Genomic DNA, 20817 nt, shown 5'->3' on the forward strand with positions numbered 1-20817 from the left:
CTTATTTTACAACATTGTTAATCTTCCAAGGTTTAAGTTATACCTGTTCAGATACCTTTTACATATTTTTGTGGTCAGATACATATAAAATCTTGTCTGTTGACATTTGGTGGGAAATAGCAGTATTATTTTCATCCATGATTGCGTCAGTATAGCTACCTCCAAATATCTATCAGTCAAGCTGCTTGTCACTAATTCACATTGCTTTATGATTTGTGAATAAGTACATGGATGCACAGTGTAGTCATGTACCACATCAAAGTATGTTTATTCCTCATTCACTTGGTGATAGCCTTCAGGGAAGGGGCAAGGGTTCCAGCTGCACATATACAAGGGGGAACCTGCTTCATAGCCTCCTACACCCATGTGTTTCCAATCAGGATTCACCCTGAGGCATGATCTCCTGTCATGGGTAATTACCTAACACTTCTGTGCAGAAGAACTGAGGTCAAAGATTAATTGGACAAGTCCATTTACAGATGTTTCACAGGGGATGTTTACACCTCTGGACTCTTGGGGACAATGTGGAATGTGCCATTCTGCTTTTCATTGGACATGTACATTTACATGTACTTGTATATGTTAATACATGTCGGTCTTGTAGGGGACAAATGTTGTTGCATTCCTTCCCATATGCATTATACGTCTACTAACAAAATAACTTGACCAAATCTTTTTGTATCTATATCTGAAGTAAGCCAGTGAAACAAAACCCTAAAATGAAGTTCTTTTTCGCTCATTTGTTAACATACAATTGTCCAGAATAAGGGGGAATAACTACTGCCAGGCCAGCAAGTCCAGAATGTTTTAACCATAAGAATCTTGCAGATAGCCATGTACATGTAGGAAGTGTGTTTCATAGATTGAGTCATACTGGCCTCACTCCAACTTGCTTGCTGTTGGTATATAAAAATAGGAGTTCTGCCCCCCTGACTGAGATGACAACAGACATCTTGGATTTTCAGGGGGTAGCATTTCTCTCCCCTTCCCCAGCTAATATATCCACTCATACATTCTGTATCCCAGCAAGCTATAGACACATAAAGTGGCAATTAGGCAGAAGCCTTTGTTTTATCTCAATGGGTTAATTTGTGTCATTTTTTTCACCAATATTTGGAATGTCAGTATTCCGGAAGTAACCTAGATTAGACCCTGCACACATTTGTGTTCACATATTGAGGTGAAGATTTTTATTCATTGATAAAGTAATCTAAATTTAGAAAATATTCACACTTTTTCTAGCCATTTCATTGCACGGTCAATGTGCCGTGTGATAAAGTAATGTATTTCAAGGCACTATCTCCATGTCCCCTGTCTTGTTAATTGCACTGACAATGTGGAGAACAGACTGGTCTCCTTACCTTACACTTGGCTCAGTGATTAACACCCTAAGGCTGTAGAATGCAGGTGAAAACCCTTACATCCACATCGTTAGCATGCGAGCACCAAGGTAAAGAGAGCCTGAGGCTGGGCAAATCCCAGGCTCTAATGTTTAAGATAAACACACTGAGGTGGCTGGACAAACACAGATAACTTAACAGCGTATACTGCTCGTCTTCAGGCTGCTATGTGCCCTCTCACTATTTGCATTACATTATTCATGCTGATAAAAAGAGCAAGTGTTCGGCTTTTAAACATTTATAAAGTTATACATGTACTCTGTATAAATTTAAATTTCTTATAGAGGATTATATACATGTACACTCTGGAGCATTTTAATATCTTACAGTATAGCTTGTATTATGTTACTGCCCAGGAGACCTCCACCAATGTGGTTGCTAGGAGTCCAGCTTATGCTGGTTTCCTCTCCAGCCGTATCTGGGAAGGTCTGTCGGCAACCTCGAGATGCTTGTGGGTTTTCCCCCGTGCTCTGCTCGGTTTCCTCCCGCTATAGTGCCGGCCGGCATTGTATAAGTGAAATATTCTTGAGCACGGCGTAAAACACCAATCAAATAAATAAATATGATGTTAGTGGCAGTTAATTACTTGTGAATGTACAGAGGCCTGTGTGGTGCATAACAGGAGTGGTACATGTAGAAGGAGACGAAGATTCATAAGTCAGGGCCCGTATTTATGAATGTCTTAAGACTTAATTCATACACAGCTACAACTGAAATGTTTTGTTCTCTGAATTTAAAAATTTGTACACTGATTCTTCACTGCAGAACAATGTGCTGAGTTTTACTTCTTAAGGACTTCTTAAGTTTTAAGTTGAATGATAAATGGTCACTAACCGGCAGTTCAGGTTGCAGGTGGGCAGAGATGTTAAAAAGCAATAACCCTGTGGTTAAATAATGGTTGTTTAGTAGAGTCATGGTTACATGTGAACAGACAATGGCCTAATTCCAGGCTAAGCACTAGGCACATTTCCAAATCCTGAATAACCTTCCAAAGCTTCCTCCACTAAATATAAAACAATCACAGGTAATAAAATAATCAAGTTGTGTTTAAAGGTCACAGTTCATTATTGTTCCTTTAATTTGGCTGGTTTATCTTCTGCTTAATTTTGTAAATATTTTATGAATTACTTCCATATATGAGACTGCTGAGAAGAATCTTTGTATATGATTGGTAACTTCAAAACAAAATTTCTTCCTTTCTTTGCATATTAGTCTGACAGTGGAGTGCTTTTAGTAAAATGTGACGCTTCTTATCATCTAGGTCAGTTTAGGCTATTTGTGAATATAGAGATCAAAGCAGCTTGGTTTGTAGGTCTCCCCCAAGAGAACCTCCTAAAATCTCCACCTTGTGGGAGTATCCAGCAGGCTGTCACACCCATCTCAGGTTGGAGAAGGCCAGGCAGTGAATGGGTTAGATCTGTTTGTAGGAGGGATTAGTTTTAAATTCAATTTTTGGGGGCTGTAATTACAGGTGACAAACTTATCGTACCTAGGATTAGATTACAGCTGACGTTGTGAGTTACTTAGCTGTGTCAGTCAGACCTACATTCTCAGACTTGGCTTCAGTTATATCAGTGACCTTCATAAACTCACATCTGCTTGACTATTACTTTGATCATCAGACACTGGTCAACCAGGTGTACAGGTGTGCTAGCAGACAACAGATCCAGCCATGACTGACCAGGTGAATGGTCAACAACAGGTAACTCTGTTTTTAACATTGTACATCTTAATTCTCCTGGAATCTGCCCAGTGACGTGCATCAACATGCTCTAATTAGTGGTGGGAAAACTTCAGTTGTGTCTGTGTACTTGTATACCGGTGCTGTCACTAAGCATCACTCAAGACAACCGTCAACAATGCCTCAAATAACAGGCTCTGCAGTACAGTAATTTAGACATGACATGTCAGAATCGGTGTAATTTATTGAGTGTTTATCATTGTATCTGGACATATGTTGACTTCAAACACAAAACTGCATCAGCAGGTACTCATCAGACAAAGCCGTGTGAACTATTTCCGTTCATGCCGGTAAATGCTTGGATGCACGCAGCATAATATCTCGTATCTGGTCATGCAGAAATTCAGTTGAAAATTTGAATGTGTCTGTGTGTGTTAGGAGCATGACTACTTTATTATAGATGGCTCCTGTGCTGATGACATTGAAGATCCCAACATGGGTATTATACTGGGGAGAAGTGGTTGTGGGGAGAGTAGTGTCAATATTGACAGAACCTGACGTCCTGTCCTGGTCTAGATCTATATCTCCTCTCTATGTCTGCACAGAGCATAGATAAAGTTAGTGACCGGCTGCAAAATCCACAGGTGCATCACTGACTTGTGCAGGCTGCTGTTCAGCCCATGGAAAGCATTCATTGTTTAGAAATGTTCATTGTGCACAAATCTGACTGCATTTCATCTAAAGTTTGGTACCGTACACCAAAATGCACTTTCAGAAACGCATAAAGGTGTTAAATTGTTACTTGAAGCCAACACTTGAATTTTTATTGATCAGAAATTAATCAAACTTCACAAAACAGATCTTAAGTGGGTGGATGAATCTAAATGTGTCAATTAAAAATGCTAAACTTAAAATGAAATACAGTCATTACAATTGATAGACTGCCAAATATATCTCAGAATAAGACAGTGAGATACATAATACTTGTATTTAGGTATCCAGTTTACACTCACTATTTAGTAAAATACCAATGTAAATGATGAGTAACTGGAAGTCGTCCTTAGCAAAAACTGGAGAGAAAAAATTCTGATACTTGTACATGCATTTGTGTAACAAGACGTGACCTTTTTGTGTTAGTGTGATAGTCCAAGGCTTCAGTAGAGGTATTTGTCAGGGTAGGAGGCCTCTTATCTGCTGACCCCACAACTTAAGTTTGACCAAGCTTCCTTCTGGGTAAGACGATTAGACATAAATAAACCCACTTGGCAGTAAGGTCCTCAGAGCAATGTTACTGTAGCATAGGCTGTGATAAGAATGCCTTACTGTGCAAGACAAAGGCTTTGTACATGACCAAGCAAGCAGACATACTGTGTGTAGCACTAAGGAGAAATGATACCTGTCAGTGAATTATGCAGATACCGGATGGGTTATTACAGAATATATTCCCAATAACCTGCTGACACTTTTCAATTGACATATAGTGTTTGTACCTTATGGTTTCAGAACGGGTTTGAGTCACTTTCAAAACTGTATTGCTAATTAACCTCTGCATCTTCTGTAATAAAACAAGCACAAGTTTGCAATACAGTACAGTTTAAGGGAAAAGTCAAACCCAGGCAGGAGGTAAGTGCAATCCTAGAGGTTTTATAGAGTGGTTGTGACTGAGCATTGGTAGGCCTAGGTACTGGCTGTGGGAAGTTGTCGATGGAAAATATAGTTTCTTTGTTAGAATGATTCCAAAGATTTTTGAAAGACTAACACAATGAATACACGAAACTGCAGTAAAATATCAGATGTATGTGCTTTTGATCGCAAAGTGGCAGTCTCCTTTTAAGTAGTGATTTACAAGTGAGTCCATGCGAGATTTGTAATCGATCACCATGACTACTAAAACTAGCTCAGTCTTCATCCCCCATAACAAGTTAAAAGATGGACAAATATCTTTTGTTTCTTCCGTAAAAGGTTTATCTTGTTGTGGGAGTCATTTCGCAGTGAAAAATTATCTGCCACTCAATCAATTAGAACAATAAATTGATACTTTGAAGCTGACACACTGTGCAACAACAACAACAACACAGTATTACAATATGAATTTCATGTAAAGAAGTGGTAAAAAATACAAACATGATACAGGACAAGTTAAATTTTGTCCATATGACTGTTGAGAATTTGTAGTTTGCATGAAACCATGTAGGAAAATCACCCACATAGTGAACGCAGGAAAAAAAAAATTATTTGTTCTAAAAGTTTTTCACACAAAAACAGAAATAGTAATTTCCCATTTGCACCAGGATATTTTATTCAAACTTTTGGCTTACCAGGCACAGTGTACCTTAAAATATTTTCTTTTCTGACTTTCTGTTACTGCAAAATGCTTGCATGGAATTCATTCCACTTTGTTAATTTATGCTTAACAATACAGGGTTTGCACAGCACCCAGATGAATTCGGATATCAAATTTTATTTGTGAACTTGAATAAAAGTTGAGGCACAGTATATGTGAATAACTTATACATGTATCAATGAATATATGATTATGAGTTGTGTTTTTTTTTTTCAGTTTGGATAATAATGTTTTGGTGTTTACTATGCTTGTGTGAAAAATATCATGGGTGTTTAATAAGCAGCAACAGCAAATTAGATTGTTTCAGGCTTTTTCTGGGATTAAGATATAGACGTCTGTCTTAATCCCAGGCTAAATTAAAATATTCAAAAGTGTCATGCAGAGACTTGGAAGAAGAATTCAAGTAGGCTTAGTGTCTAGCAGCGACACTTTGCAGAAATTGAAGAACAATAGGCATGCTGTATTGGAGTAGGTAAACAATACTCACAAGCGTCAAACCTTATTAACTGACAAACATTGTATGATTTTGAAAATCATGAACAATAGGAATAAATTAATCTCTGAAAACTGGCTGCTGGGACTGAATTCACTGTACAACATCCTGGGTGGCAGTTTAGTCAGCAGCTGAGCATGTCTGTATAGACAATCGATGTAGGCTAATCTTGGAAACTTTGTCAACACAGCACTCAGATAAAAAAATATACACCAGCCATTTCAGGTTACTTGCTGAAAACCCTGATTGCTGCGAATAGCGACTAATGTGTGTCAACCGGAAGTAGTGTACAGTAAAAGGTCTGCAGCCTGCTGGTTTTTTTTTTTTTTTTTTTTTTTTAGTTCTTTTGACGTGAGGCTTACACAATCCTTGCAGTAGTATGAATACATGATGTTATTTTTCACGTCACCTTTGTCCAAACGCAACAAATGATAAGACATCAGTGCGAAGGATCACGCAGAGGCACAGCCACAAGAGACTGCTGTCTGCCTGTGTTGGGACGAGAAGCGCACGCTGTTGCACCTGCTTTATGCACGAGAAAGTCATGTTGGTTTGTGAAATTTATGGGAAGTTTTGGCCAGTTTATTATAAAATATTTGTTGCATGGTTCTATATGGCATAATATAAATGTGTATCAAAATTAGTGTGCCGAAAGTCGACACCAGTCATTGATTTGATCGCGTATTTAGTCCCTATAATCAGGAAGATTTTGTTGTGCACAGGTAGATTACACATTGCAAGATATACTTTCCACTTTTCGTGGTTAGTATATGTTCAAATACCTGAAACACGGGATGCACCGTCTCTTGCAAATAAGGGTGTGTCTGTAGACAGAACTATATTCACACCTTCGAATGATAATCCTGCGCACCTCAATAGGTGTCCGACACAGCCCAGTAAATGGTTTGTCATGCGCCACTGGAGTGTTAATGAGTATCTTGGAACACGATACAAGCGGTAAAACAAATGACTTTTAGCCTGAGTTGTACTTACCTGCAACATCCCACAGAATGTTGTTGATGTAAAAATAAATAATCTAAAAAAAATGAATGATTCCTGTTAAAGAGATAGGACGTCAAACATTACCCGACCACTCCACCAACAGACAGACGGACAGTGCGACCACAGCATTGTGTAAACTGATAAAATTATACTGTTTGTGAAGCCCTGAAATTGGCCGATCCAACCAATGAAGTTTTGTCTCCAAAGTCAGATTATAAATGTGTATAAATTGCACTGAAAGTTTCTCTTTCATATTCAAAAAGGGTGAGGAATTAGGGTACTACATGTATAAGGTACCTAATAAATATGAGTACTGTCAGATTTTGTTTATTTGATTTAAGGATCCGTCTCTTAATCTCAGGTTTGACATAATGTACTGCTATGCAGACTGAGGTACATGTATGTTTTAGGAGTTGTGTGAGAGTAAAACAGATTTATCCAGTGATTTGGAGATCATCTGTTGTTGGCAGCATTGATGACATAATTGTGTATTGAGTAGAGAACAACATCTGCACTGTGCTAAACAACCTCACAGCTGTATCCAGTGAGAGATAGAGCTGACACTTCACTCTGTCTCAGGTTCACAGCTTTAAACTGGGTAGTACTACAGTGCTAATAGGCAAATATTCTATTTCTTCAACCTTTATGCTCATGAAAGAGCAACACCTAGTGCTATTTTTGCAAATTTTTAATTTGATTTTAGAGACAGAATTACATTAGTTGAGTTGCCCATTTTTCGAGCTTCACAAAAAGTCTAATTTTATAAGTCTTCATAGAATAATGCCCACAAAGTATGCTTGGATAAACATTTTGCAAACATGAGAACAGAATGAAGAATTCTAATATCGAAGGCTTTAGGATTAAAAAAACATAGGACATTGTGTTATGTATTGCATAAGTTTTGATATGTTGATGTTATATTGAGATACATATGCAAATCTTGAATAGAATTTTAATTGTTAGCAGAGGCAATAGGGATATTGAAACCTGACTGTATGCTGATTGATGTCATAATTTTAAATTCGCCTGTGTGAATGACACTCTGCAGAATGACGGAGGGAATTTGACTCTTTTATTACTTGATGCGAACTTGATGTTAGGAAGGAAGGAGTTAGCTTCCTGTGTGAGGAAGACCATAGAGCTGATATAAAAGCAGGATAACACCCATTGAGCTCCTGAAAGCTACTAGACTTTGGCGTGGCTGTACAGAGTACAGCTGTTGCCCCAAACTGTGTCTTTAGTGAATAGATCAGTGTTAAGCAGTAGATTTCAGTTGATATATATGGTAGACTTTGGGATCCTGGTGTATCACAAAAATATAGGATTTGCAAACTTTTAAGATCTGTTTGAAGCATGTAGGGACCATTGTGGAATTCTGGGTTATATAACTGTGTATATCAGTTTATATGAGTTAAGGATGCTACTGTAGGAAGCTTACATTGCCAGTCAGTTTTTCGATAAGACTTTGAGATCTTTTGTCAGTGTGACATTCACATCTCCTCATACGATCTCTTGTTAAGTCAGTGTAACATTGACTTCCTCATGACAGATTACACGTCCCTAGGGGCTGAAGCTCAGGAACCTCTCAGCGGTTGTGTATCCTGTAAGCGGTGGAGCTGTAGCTGTGACGAACATCGTGTAAGCAGTGTAGGGCCATCGATTCTATATTATCATTTGTGATACAAAGTGAATTTCACTGCTACACAATGTGTTGTTGTTGTTGTTAGAGTTCAGCATAATTTATCTGTGGTTTTTTATACCTTTCAGAGTGCCCAAACCCGACTCCTCATCAAAGGAGGCCGAATCGTCAATGATGACCAGTCATTTGATGGTGACATTTACATAGAGGATGGACACATCAAGTGAGTCTGAATTTTACAAGCCTTATTTCTCTGCATAACTTACCATATTAGGAAAAAGGCCCAGCAAAAGAGCAATGATTGACATAAATGATATCATTGATGATCAGTATAATGAAGTCTTGGAAACATAACTAGTTTGCTTGAATCTGATGTAAAGTAGGATTGGGTCAGTGAACTTTTTTTGATAGTGTTTTGTAGCTTAGACTTATTCCGATGTGATCTGTTTGTGATTTTCAGGCAAATTGGACAGAACCTGGTTATCCCTGGAGGTTCCAGGACCATTGATGCTAAAGGGAAACTTGTTATTCCAGGTGAGTGATTCACTATGCCAGTATAACAAGTAATGTCTGAAAACAGGTCATGATAGACAGCAAGTAAAACAGGGCAACAGATATTGACACACAGCAAGTTAAACAGTAATGACAGACAGCAAGTATTACAAAGCAACAGGTAATGACAGACAGCCAGTGAAACAAGACAATAGGTAATGACAGACAGCAAGTAAAACAGGGCAACAGATAATGACAGACAGCATGTAAAACTGGGCCATGGGTCATGACAGGCAGCAAGTAAAACAGGGCAACAGGTAATGACAGACAGCCAGTAAAACAGGACAAGAGGTAATGACAGACAGCAAGTAAAACAGGACAACAGGTAATGACAAACAGCAAGTAAAACAGGGCAACAGGTCATGACAGACAGCAGGTAAAACAAGGCAACATAAAACGACAGACAGCATGTAAAACTGGGCAACAGGTAATGGCAGACAACAAGTAAAACAGGACAACAGGTAATGACAAACAGCATGTAAAACTGGGCAACAGGTAATGACAGACAGCAAGTAAAATAGGGTAATAAGTAGTGGTAGACAGCTAGTAAAACAGGGCAGCAAATAGTTTGTGACAACTAGTAATGACATGCAGAAAGTAACACATAGCAACATGTAAATACAGACACAAGGGATATGCAACAGCAAGGTATGATTGTGACAGGCAGAAAGTAACATATGGCAGCAGGTAAGTACAGACACAAGTGACATGCAACAGCAAGGTATGATTGTGACAGGCAGAAAGTAACACATGGCAGCAGGTAAGTACAGACACAAGTGACATGCAACAGCAAGGTATGATTGTGACAGGCAGAAAGTAACATGGCAGCAGGTAAGTGCAGACACAAGTGACATGCAACAGCAATGTATGATTGTGACAGGCAGAAAGTAACACATGGCAACAGGTAAGTACAGACACAAGTGACATGCAACAACAAGGTATGATTGTGACAGGCAGAAAGTAACACATGGCAGCAGGTAAGTACAGACACAAGGGACCTGCAACAGCAAGGTATGATTGTGACAGACAGAAAGTAACACGTGGCAGCAGGTAAGTACAGACACAAGTGACATGCAACAGCAATGTATGATTGTGACAGGCAGAAAGTAACACATGGCAGCAGGTAAATACAGACACATGTGACATGCAACAGCAAGGTATGATTGTGACAGGCAGAAAGTAACACATGGCAGCAGGTAAATACAGACACAAGGGACCTGCAACAGCAATGTATGATTGTGACAGGCAGAAAGTAACACATGGCAGCAGGTAAATACAGACACAAGTGACATGCAACAGCAAGGTATGATTGTGACAGGCAGAAAGTAACACATGGCAGCAGGTAAGTACAGATACAAGTGACATGCAACAGCAATGTATGATTGTGACAGGCAGAAAGTAACACATGGCAGCAGGTAAATACAGACACACGGGACCTGCAACAACAAAATGTGATTGTAACAGGTACCCTCATTCTTCAACCTTTTCACCAACCTCTACAACTGACGTTTTGAAACATTCTGAGAGAATTAAGGGGTGCAGAGAAATAGATTGCACATTTTTGTCAAGCTGATGTCCGTAATGGCACAAACAGATTATAAAAATGTGCTTTAGAGATCGAGAAGGGTGAAAATTTACAGTAATGACAGCCAGCAAGTAACATTTTTGGCAACAAGTAATGACAGCCCCCAAGTGATACTTGCAAAGCAAGTAATGACTGACAGCAAGTATCATGGTAACCTTTCATCAGTACATCAGTACAGGGGCACTAGTCATCTTTATCCCTTGTTCACACGTTCAGCGAAGTGTTTTCTGGCCACACCCTGGCAACCCAGGACCAGTGAATTCATGGACTTTGATCCAGCTCTTGCTAGTTTCAGCTGCAGCTTTAAGTCAGAAGTTTGTTGGATACCTTGTTAATAACAATACCTGATGTCTTAGTTATTATGCTTATCGTCAATCCATTCATATATATATATATACTTACACAGGTACTTGTGTGTGTCTTGACTGCAGATTTGGAGACTTTGTGAACATGATGTACCTTTAAACATTGTTGAAAAAGCTCCCTCTGCTTCGTGCGAAATTTGCTTCTTGTTTTCACATCTCGATATGTCAGAGATAAAATAAAGAGGGATCAGAAAGAAAAGAAAAATGAAATGTTCAAATGGACATTATTGTTGGTTGTCCTTTTTGTTACAGGTGGTATTGACCCTCATGTCCATTTCCAGTTCCCTTTCATGGGTACAGTGTCAGCAGATGACTTCTACAGTGGGACTAAGGCAGCCCTGGCTGGTGGAACCACCATGATCAGTTAGTACATGCCACTGGTTGTCATGGCAACTATGATTACCCATGATGACAAGAATTTTCCTTGTCCAAAATTCATCTTTGAACCATAAAATGTAGAAAATATTCAACAGCTACTTCAAGAGTTAACATGAAAACCAAGATAAGTACCTCAAAATGTTCATGTTAATGAAAAGTATAAGCTGTCGGAACATGATTCTTGATTGTAATACGTTTCAAACCTTGAACTCAAAATACATCTTGTAGCTATATTCATTTTCTACCAATTTTTATTATACCTTTTTGTGTGTCAATCCTTTAGGCATATCTCACCGTTTTTCCTCCAATATAGTCATCACATATTTCAAAGGGACTACCATACAGTTGGCAGAAAAGTTTTGATCTCAAGACTCATGAAAAAGACTCTATTAATTATCACTGACATGGGTAAAGACCAGTGATGAAACTGTTCAGAACTGCTTTGTATAAGCTTGTGTTTCTCTGGTTTATTTTTCAGTTGACTTTGTTCTGGAGAAGTCCGACTCTCTGCTGGACTCATACGAGAAATGGCGAGGTCGTGCTGACCCCAAAGTTTGCTGCGACTACGGGCTCCATGTGGGTGTCACCTCATGGAATGAGAATACCCCCAAAGAAATGGAAATACTGACTAAGGATAAAGGTATGTCTCATAATAGGGGAGAGTCTTGGAGGCGATGTTGTCACCTGAATTAGTGGATGACTGCTTAGGTCTTAGCATCTTAAGAGCCCTGGTAGCAAGATTACTGAAGTGCCATGGCAACAAACATGAAAGACATGCTTATTTCAACTAAAGTTTTTCCTATAAAAATGCATTTTTACTTTTAACACCAACATTTAAGTTTTCCTGATAGAAATTAATGAAATTTTCCAACTATTAGGTGGCCCTATAAGGTGGATGAATCAATGAGAATCAAGGAAAATGTGTCACTTTAAGAAAGCTAAATTTTGAACGAAACACAGTACTTAACCAGAATAAATGGGCTTAACCCAGCCTTATGATTACTGTGTAAAACAGGGTCTAATTACTCAAGCCATATTGTGCTAATGTTAAAGGAGATGAAAACATAAAAATGATGCCAAAATCAGATGAAAGAGCGTCAAAACTTACTTGCAAATATGGTCTTTAATATTTTGTTGGATTTTTATTCAAGAGAAAAGTGTATTTGAAAATATTTTTGTATGATGGGTATTTGGGACCAACTTTTGGTGTTTGTCATTGTTGCATAATAATGTTCTAAATAAGGATGTGATGGTTGTCAAATAAATTTATTTGAATGTAAATTTGTTGTTTATATTGAAACATATTTTCACGCGTCTTTTTCTCCTTAAGGAAAAATTGGAAAAAATATTGAAGACCACATTTAGGAATAACTTTTCGCACTCTTTCGTCTGAACTTTATGTCATTTTCATGTTTTCTCCACTGTTAAAACTGGTAGCACGTTCTTGTTGTCAGGTGTGAACAGCTTTAAGATGTTCCTGGCGTACAGAGATGTTTTCATGCTGGAGGATGATGAGCTCTACCAGAGCTTCCTCACCTGTAAGGCACTGGGCGCTGTGGCCCAGGTTCACGCTGAAAACGGCAAGATTATTGAACAGGTGAGTGGATTAGAAATATGACAGTTATCATACTAAAGCTATAAATCATCAAGACTATCCAGACGTACATAGATTACATGCTGGTCAGAAAACAGAAGACCAAGGTTTCCATCAAGAGTCAGTGTGCTGCGCCAGGATTTCTGAACTTAGCAGTATGTAGAAGTCATGGTTTGTAAATTATTGTGGTGATGTAATTGTGGCATTTTCTCTCAATTGATGGCAGTTACAAGTATTCAGGAATTGTTATATAAGGCTATAATTACAAGGATATTTCTGATCATAAGTTATTTTCTATTGTATTGTTTCTCACGACTGTTGTGGCTCTAAAGGTCATCTGATTTTACATTATAGAAACAACAAGAAATAGTGAATATGGGAATTTTGGGACCAGAAGGGCATGAGCTGAGTCGACCAGAGGAGGTATGTGTGTCATCTTTATAAAATAAATCTTCCAAAAAAATAAATAAATAAGTGAATAACTAAATAAAATAAACTGTTCAAGGTTTGACTTGATGTCTGACAATACATTGTCAAATAAATTTCTTTAAGAAATGAGCAAATATTTAATTCAATTGGAATTGCATGCAGTTCATAATTCTAAGCCTAGTGAAATAAAACAATATTTGTCATGCCTGTGTGGTATTTTCTTACATTTTATTTCATTTATTTATCCTTTTCATGTGGTTTGTTGTGGGCATGTTTGTAGTACGCATACAGTGCCAAATCCTAGAATTAATTGTCAGGATTTATTGAAATCTTCACACAGTGTTTTTTTGTGTTGTGGTGGGCACACATTTCTTGTAACTTGTTTCCATTTGAGGCTATGTCTTGCTTTGTTTATTACATGTGTGTATTTGTGAGCGCATAACTCTTCAATCTTCTGGTTACTTTCTGCTTAATTTTTGTGCAGCACAAAATTTCATTTCCTTTATTTATGTGTGAGCGTAAAATTATTCAGCCATTGTGTTGTGTTTACTTTCATGCTGTGATTGGCTTATTTATTTGCTTATTTACCACTGTATTTTGAGTTTGCATGCTCTCTCTCTCTATCCTTTTGGTTGCTGTGTTCCCTCCTAGGTGGAGGTAGAAGCCACCCAAAGGGCGATCACCATAGCTAACCAGTCTAACTGCCCTCTCTATGTGGTGCATGTCATGAGCAAGGGGGCAGCAGCTGCTGTGTCTAGTGCACGCCGGAAAGGTTTGTCACACTCTCTATGTTTGCGGAAGAAACAGTTATCCAGCTTGATATGCGTCTGAGCAATGTAATGTTATGTAACATACGCACATAAGGCTGGATAAGTGCTTGAGTTGAAAATCTGGATTGGTTTGGATTGCGTCACACAGCTCAAAATGAAAAGGCTAACAAATTTTGAAATGCTTTTGTTGACACAAAATGACACAGTTACCAAATTTTTCAGAATTCTGTGTAGAACTTGAGAAAGCTGTGTGTCAGTCCAAATTTAATCCTATATAGTTCCTAGTGTTATCATTGTCCTGACTTTTGCTACCATACGTACATTTAGGTGGAAGGGGAGGCCACCCAAAGGGCAATAACTGTGGCTGCTCAGGCCAATTGCCCACTGTACGTCGTCAAGACGATGAGTAAAACCTCTGCTAACATTATCGCAGATTCTAGAAGAAAAGGTGAGAACTACTGTAATTGCCTTTTTATTTGTGTGGTACTATTATTCGCGGATTTCGCTGCAAACACATATAACCCACGTAAGTAATTTATGAATGTAACATGCGTTACAGTTATAAATTCGTTAACAAGCACTACAGTTCTAATACTTATTAAAACACTCTTTTAAGGAGGCTTAGCTCCGTCTTAAGTATTGCCACAATGCGATGTTGTTGTTGATTTATTGCCACGGTTAGGGACATATAAATCGATAATTTGTACTGGGCGTATGTTTGTGATACGAAATACATACGATCAGAAAGGCTGTTTTGTATCGACTGTACTTGCCTTCCAGTCAGATCAGTCGGTCGCGCCCGATACATCACTCTGGGCTTTCCACTCTTCAAACTTTCTTTTCATAATGCTGATTTCTGAAAAATTTACTCAAATCTGTCACAGTTCACTTAAAGTTTCACTCACACAGCTGATGCATGAGAATTGAACAGTGGGATTTATTTTAATTTAATCCTTCGTCGTCTCCCAGAGTGAGTGACAAGAATGTTTGCTAAAACAGCAGGTAACAGTCTTCAAAAGATTAAAAGCTTAGGAGGATTAACTTCCTTTGTCTGATCAAGCTACTGTATTGTATAGTTCCATATCCCTTGTGTCTGTATTTATTGTAATTTTTGTCACATATTACAGGTACAAAGAAATTTAAACGATAATATTGTTACTTGAACGCTTGAGTTGTTTTATTACTTGACGTTTCTGTATTGAAGTTTGATCAAAGGTCCAAAAATTCTGTTTAGATCCGCGAAAGTTGATTCCTGCGAATTTGTTTTCTTACCAAATCCGCGAGAGTTAATGCCTGCGAATTCGAAGGGCATTTACAGTAAAACATTATATGCTTGTAGCTTGGATTAGTTATTATTAAACACATACATTACATACAAAACAAATGAACACAAGTGAAAAATGCATCTATCGCTGAACTATCAACATATAAACCTTTTCAATGTATGTCAGGATGTCTGTCAGGCGTGGCGATTTGTCCTGGAATGTCTAGGCTCAGTCCAAGTATTCCCCGCCTTGTCTTTTACCACTACTGTATAAATGAATAACAAAAAAAATAAAATAGTAATTAAATAATTAATGCGGCTAATATAGTGCCATAATTTTGTTAAAGGCTTTAGTTCTGTGTGCACAGATATAACTTCAGGTGATAAATACACATGTCTAAGTGTAGTACTCACAGTTATGAGTATGCGTTTCACCGTGTAAGTGGACCTGCGAAAGCCTTGGTGCCAAATGATGTATGTTTCTTGTTGTTAGGTAATATTGTGTTTGGTGAAGCCATTGCTGCTGGTCTAGGGACGGATGGAACTCACTATTACAACAAATGTTGGCGACACAGTGCCGGTCACGTCCTTAGCCCCCCGCTGAGACCTGATCCCACCACACCTGGATGTCTGATGGATTTGTTAGCTAAGTAAGCATATAAGCAGTCATCAGGGTGTAACACTCGGAGGGTTGTCAGGATAACTCAAGATAATTTTGTACCTCATAAATGCAATTTTTCGAGAGAATTAGAGAATTACACTATTGTCATTTGTAATTATCAGTAAGAATGTATCAGTACTCAGCGTTAGAGGATAAATCAGTTGTACATCAGCTAGGTGTCAGTACACTTTGGCTGGGTGGGTGTCATGTCTGGTGTCTCTGGCATGGAATTACAGTGAGGCAGCACTATAAGTATGTTGACATTGAAGGTTGTAGACACCAATGTGAAAGGAATGAAATAATGTTGAAAGCAGCATTGTACTCCAAGGAAATAAACAGAAAATAAGTAAAAATTTGGTTGTACTGTAATGATGTATACATGTATATCCTCTTTCAGTAATGACCTGCAAGTAGCCGCCACAGACCACTGTGTGTTCAATGCTGATCAGAAAGCTTTAGGAAAAGACGACTTTCGCTGTATTCCAAATGGAGTGAATGGTGTGGAGGACCGTATGTCCATTGTCTGGGAGAAAGGAGTGGTAAGTCGAGTTATCGGTGCAAATATCACTCAGTTAATAAGGATTCACAGTGGCCTGTTCCCAAATGCTGGTACACTACATATTTCCCTCACTGCAGCACTGTTGTTTTGGAACAGAAACTGTGTTATGGTGAAGTGAACCGTGTTGTATGATGTATGATTAGCCTTTGACATATGATACAGGAAGAGTCATAGTTATGCTGGATGTTAGGTGTAAACCAAATCAGCATAATATCAAGGTTTTCATTGAATACCATTTCATTAAAAGCTTTTGAGCGAAATGGATTTGTAAAATCTGAAGGGATTGTTCCTTGAAACATTTGAAAGTATGTACAGATACGTGCAACAAAAACTTCATCAAAAATTGCTGTCTGTGTTATATTGAACTGTGTGTTTTGATGAAGCCTGTTATTATGAAGGGGAAGTGTATTAACTTTTCATAGTGTATTCGTAATCAGGGTAGGATAGCTACTATAGTCACAGCTATCATATCTTGCTGTGTAGCATGTTTCCCAGTATGTTTTAACAGTGGAGGAATTTTGCTAACAAGTCCATTATTCATACGGTGTTATATACTGTACTTACTATTGCAGCAATCTGGAAAAATGGACCCATGTCGTTTTGTGGCTGTAACAAGTACAAATGCTGCCAAGATCTTTAATATTTACCCCCAGAAGGTGAGTTTCCTTTACACATGTTCCAGTGTGTTGTCAAATTACTGTTTAACACCATACTCAAGAATTGTTCACTTATATGATGGAGGTCAGTTATTCAATAGCAACATCTGTCACTTGCCATTAGCCATACAAGGTCATTTTTGAACTTTATAAACTCTACATTGAATATATCCTTTAAAAATTTCAAGACATGCATGTTACACAGAGCAAGCAGATTTTGTATGCTTATAGAACCTCTCAAGTGATCTATCCTGTTGGGCACGTTATGCCACATCTCCAAAATCAAGTTTAAAATATGCATAAATTCCACTGAAAGTTGCTCTTTCATATGCGAATAGGTTGAGGAATTAAGGTAGCTGAAGTATTGTGATTGACAAATCTTTCGTGACTGATATTTGGGCTAATTCTGACATGACATAATGATTCTATGAAATAGGCTCAGCTGCTTGCGAATTTGCATGTGACATTAAACTGTTCAGCCCTTCACCTTGGCATAGAATAATTGAAGGCCTAGTTCACACACTTACCTGTACCTGTATCCTCATTTTAGGGTAGGATAGCTGTGGGCTCAGATGCTGACCTGGTAATTTGGGACCCGGAGAAGACCCGAGTGATTTCTGCGAAGACCCACCACTCAGCTGTAGATTTTAACATTTTCGAGGGGATGGAAGTGCACGGTGTGCCCCTGGTGGTCATTAGTAATGGCAATGTTGTTCTGGAAGATGAACAGGTAAGAAAACAAAGCATTACAGTTTATGCCTGTAGTGGTAGGCCTGAGTGGGTGTTGGTCGGCTTCACAAGTCTTTTAGCTTATAATATCCTGATGGAAAACATTGAAAAATGTCCAGACCTTCCAACAAGCAGTTCAAAATTCTCTCCAGGAAATGGAAGTCCAGGAAGGTATCCTGAAGATATTTTATTGTGGAGAAATCAGAGGAGGGGAGAGAGAAGGCTCAGTGAATTTCTGTATGTGTAAAGTGATGTTTTTTTTTTTTTTGTCCCTGATGTATGAAACTATTCTTCCTAGACAAATGGTGTCAGTGAAAGAGAGAGCGAGGTAGCATGGTACTCAGTCTAAGATCTAAGTCAGTCAGTCGCTTAACTTTATCGTTTTATGGTGTGTTTAACTAACAATGGTGACAAATGCGTATCCTCATAAGTTTCATGAGCACGCATTGTAGAGGGTACATGTGACGACTCTTCGGCCGTTTGTGGGAAGGTCTGGCAGCAACCTGCGGATGGTCGTGGGTTTCCCCAGGGCTCAGCCCTGTTTCCACCCACCATAATGCTGGCTGCCATCGTAGGAGCGAAGTATTCTGAGTATGGCGTAAAACGCCAATCGAATAAATAAATAAATATATGTGACAATTCCATGTGCAATTATTTATTGAAGACTTGTTCAGTGTGCAAGTAATTCTTCATCTAATTCATGTTATCTTACAACAAATACATGTAAATACTGAAGTTTATCACACACCCGTACCGTTTTATTGATTTTGCTTATGTTGTTGTTGTAGCTGCGAGTCACACAAGGTGTGGGCAGGTTTGTTCCAATGAACTGCTGGCCTGAGTATGTGTATGGCCGGGTGTTAGGAAGAGAGAAGGTAAGTCTGATATTGAACAGTAGCTTCATGGTTCAATTACAGTTTCTAACGCTTTCATTTCATTCATAAAGTTGTATTACATAAACGTGACTTCATAATCGGGAATAAAAATAATTAACAGTGAGTAGATGACTTCCCAGGCTAACAGGTGTCCTGTATTTTCCATATAACCCAATGTTTCAAAATGCAGACAAATGCACATCTGTGTATTATGCGCTAATACCTGTTGTTTTTCTGTAAATAAATCTAAAGTTATATTCTGTTTTAATAAAGCGTCAATTATGTGCATTAGGCTATTCTAACACATGGTTGTGTCCAAAAAATCGGAGAATCCCATTAAGCAAGAAGCCTGGGTTTTAGATCCAGAATCCATTACTTGAAACTTGCCACTCCTGATGCTCAGCATCAGCAAATAATAGTTCAAGTATCATGTCTGGTATCGTGGACGTGGTGTTCCAGTAGTGCACCACTGAAAACATGTTGGCATTGGAACCCATTGGCTACAAGATTAGGGGACAGTTTCACACAACTTCGCGAATTAATTTTTTCGTAATGTTTCTCGTAAATGACGTCGCCTTTTCACTCAAACTAGTAATGCCCCAAAATATGTGAGCTTCCAAATCAGCTTAGAATAGGCCATGAGGATGGATATACTATCATGATTGATCAGTCAACCCAATATGTTTTACAGGCTAACAGGCCATGCAAAGTGGAGCGTGACCCCTACACGGGCCCTGTGGTGGAGGCTAACATACAACCTGTCAGCAATGCCAAGACATTCACTAACCCCATCTTGCCAGAGCCAGGATCTGCTGCGTTCTACCACAACCGGCCCAAAACAAGCAGTGGCGGTAGGAATTTGCATGACTCCAGCTTTGCTCTCAGTGGTAAGATTTTTAACAAATGCTTGCCTGTTTACCTCTTTCACACAAGTTGTTTCTGGTGGGTGCAGAATGAAAGCACATTTACAATAGCCCTAACCCATGATTCATCATTGCTTATTTACGCCGGTAGATTCTGGGATAAACACCAAAGTGGAGGCACCCTTTTCTTTTCTTTTTTTTGTGATATCTGGCTTGTACACTATGTACATTTTTGGGAAGCTGCTTGAATTTGACTGTTAACATCCAAAGGTGAGGAAGATGTAACTGAAAAATCTTTAGCAGATTCCGGATACCATAGCAATGAAGTGAGAACCCGGTTATTACCAACAGTGCCTTGCGATAAACAGCTGGTAATTATTTATTTCTGTATTTGGTTGGTGTTCTATGCCATACTCAAGAATATTTCACTTATACGATGGCGGCCAGCATTATGGTGGGTGGAAACCGGGCAGCGCTTGGGGGAAACCTACGACCATCCACGGGTTGCTTGCAAACCTTCCCACATACGGCCGGAGAGGAAGCCAGCATGAGCTGGACTTGAACTCACAGCAACCGCATTGGTGAGCTGGTAATTATGTTTTAGGGCTATTGGGACATCAGCATTTTCACCCTCTTCCTTCTCAGTCCTTTGTGTAGTTCCATTATGGACTAAACAAAAGGTGCGTTTTGACACCCACAAGTTAACATTAACACACAAGATCTAGCTAGTGAGTCTGATGTTACCACAGAGAGAGCGAGTGTTTTTGCTTGGATGTCCACGTGATTGTCTGCTTTTGTCATTTTTGTGAGTCTCATCTATTCAAGAAGAATTTTGAAAACCCATTGCATTGTAGTTTACTATTATTCTACATACATGTAGAAATCGTGATTGATTATGAAGTTACAGTCAGAATTGAGAGCATGCTAAAGCTTGAGTGTGGCTTATTATGGACTGCTTATTTGCAATATAATCTTCAA

The 20817-nt window shown here is 38.7% G+C and overlaps 1 protein-coding gene across 7 annotated transcripts in view; it reads left to right on the forward strand.

Moving 5' to 3' along the window:
• LOC135466489 (dihydropyrimidinase-like) overlaps window positions 1-20817 on the forward strand; it is a 55137-nt gene that overhangs the window by 31705 nt on the left and 2615 nt on the right. For 4 of the 7 annotated variants that reach the window (XM_064743993.1, XM_064743992.1, XM_064743994.1 and 1 more), the window contains 13 exons: window positions 8688-8782; window positions 9020-9093; window positions 11314-11424; window positions 11918-12079; window positions 12894-13036; window positions 13388-13456; window positions 14560-14680; window positions 15990-16146; window positions 16555-16696; window positions 17289-17372; window positions 17923-18102; window positions 18890-18976; window positions 19668-19863. In XM_064743993.1, the coding sequence (XP_064600063.1) occupies window positions 8688-8782; window positions 9020-9093; window positions 11314-11424; window positions 11918-12079; window positions 12894-13036; window positions 13388-13456; window positions 14560-14680; window positions 15990-16146; window positions 16555-16696; window positions 17289-17372; window positions 17923-18102; window positions 18890-18976; window positions 19668-19863 (1621 nt within the window). Of the gene's footprint in view, window positions 1-2780; window positions 3103-8687; window positions 8783-9019; window positions 9094-11313; window positions 11425-11917; window positions 12080-12893; window positions 13037-13387; window positions 13457-14113; window positions 14235-14559; window positions 14681-15989; window positions 16147-16554; window positions 16697-17288; window positions 17373-17922; window positions 18103-18889; window positions 18977-19667; window positions 19864-20817 lie in introns of those variants that run through there. The other 3 variants (XM_064743998.1, XM_064743995.1, XM_064743996.1) reach the window with 3 other exon arrangements.

This window comes from Liolophura sinensis, chromosome 6 (assembly GCF_032854445.1).
Source record: "Liolophura sinensis isolate JHLJ2023 chromosome 6, CUHK_Ljap_v2, whole genome shotgun sequence".
NCBI classification, from domain to species: Eukaryota; Metazoa; Mollusca; class Polyplacophora; order Chitonida; family Chitonidae; genus Liolophura; species Liolophura sinensis.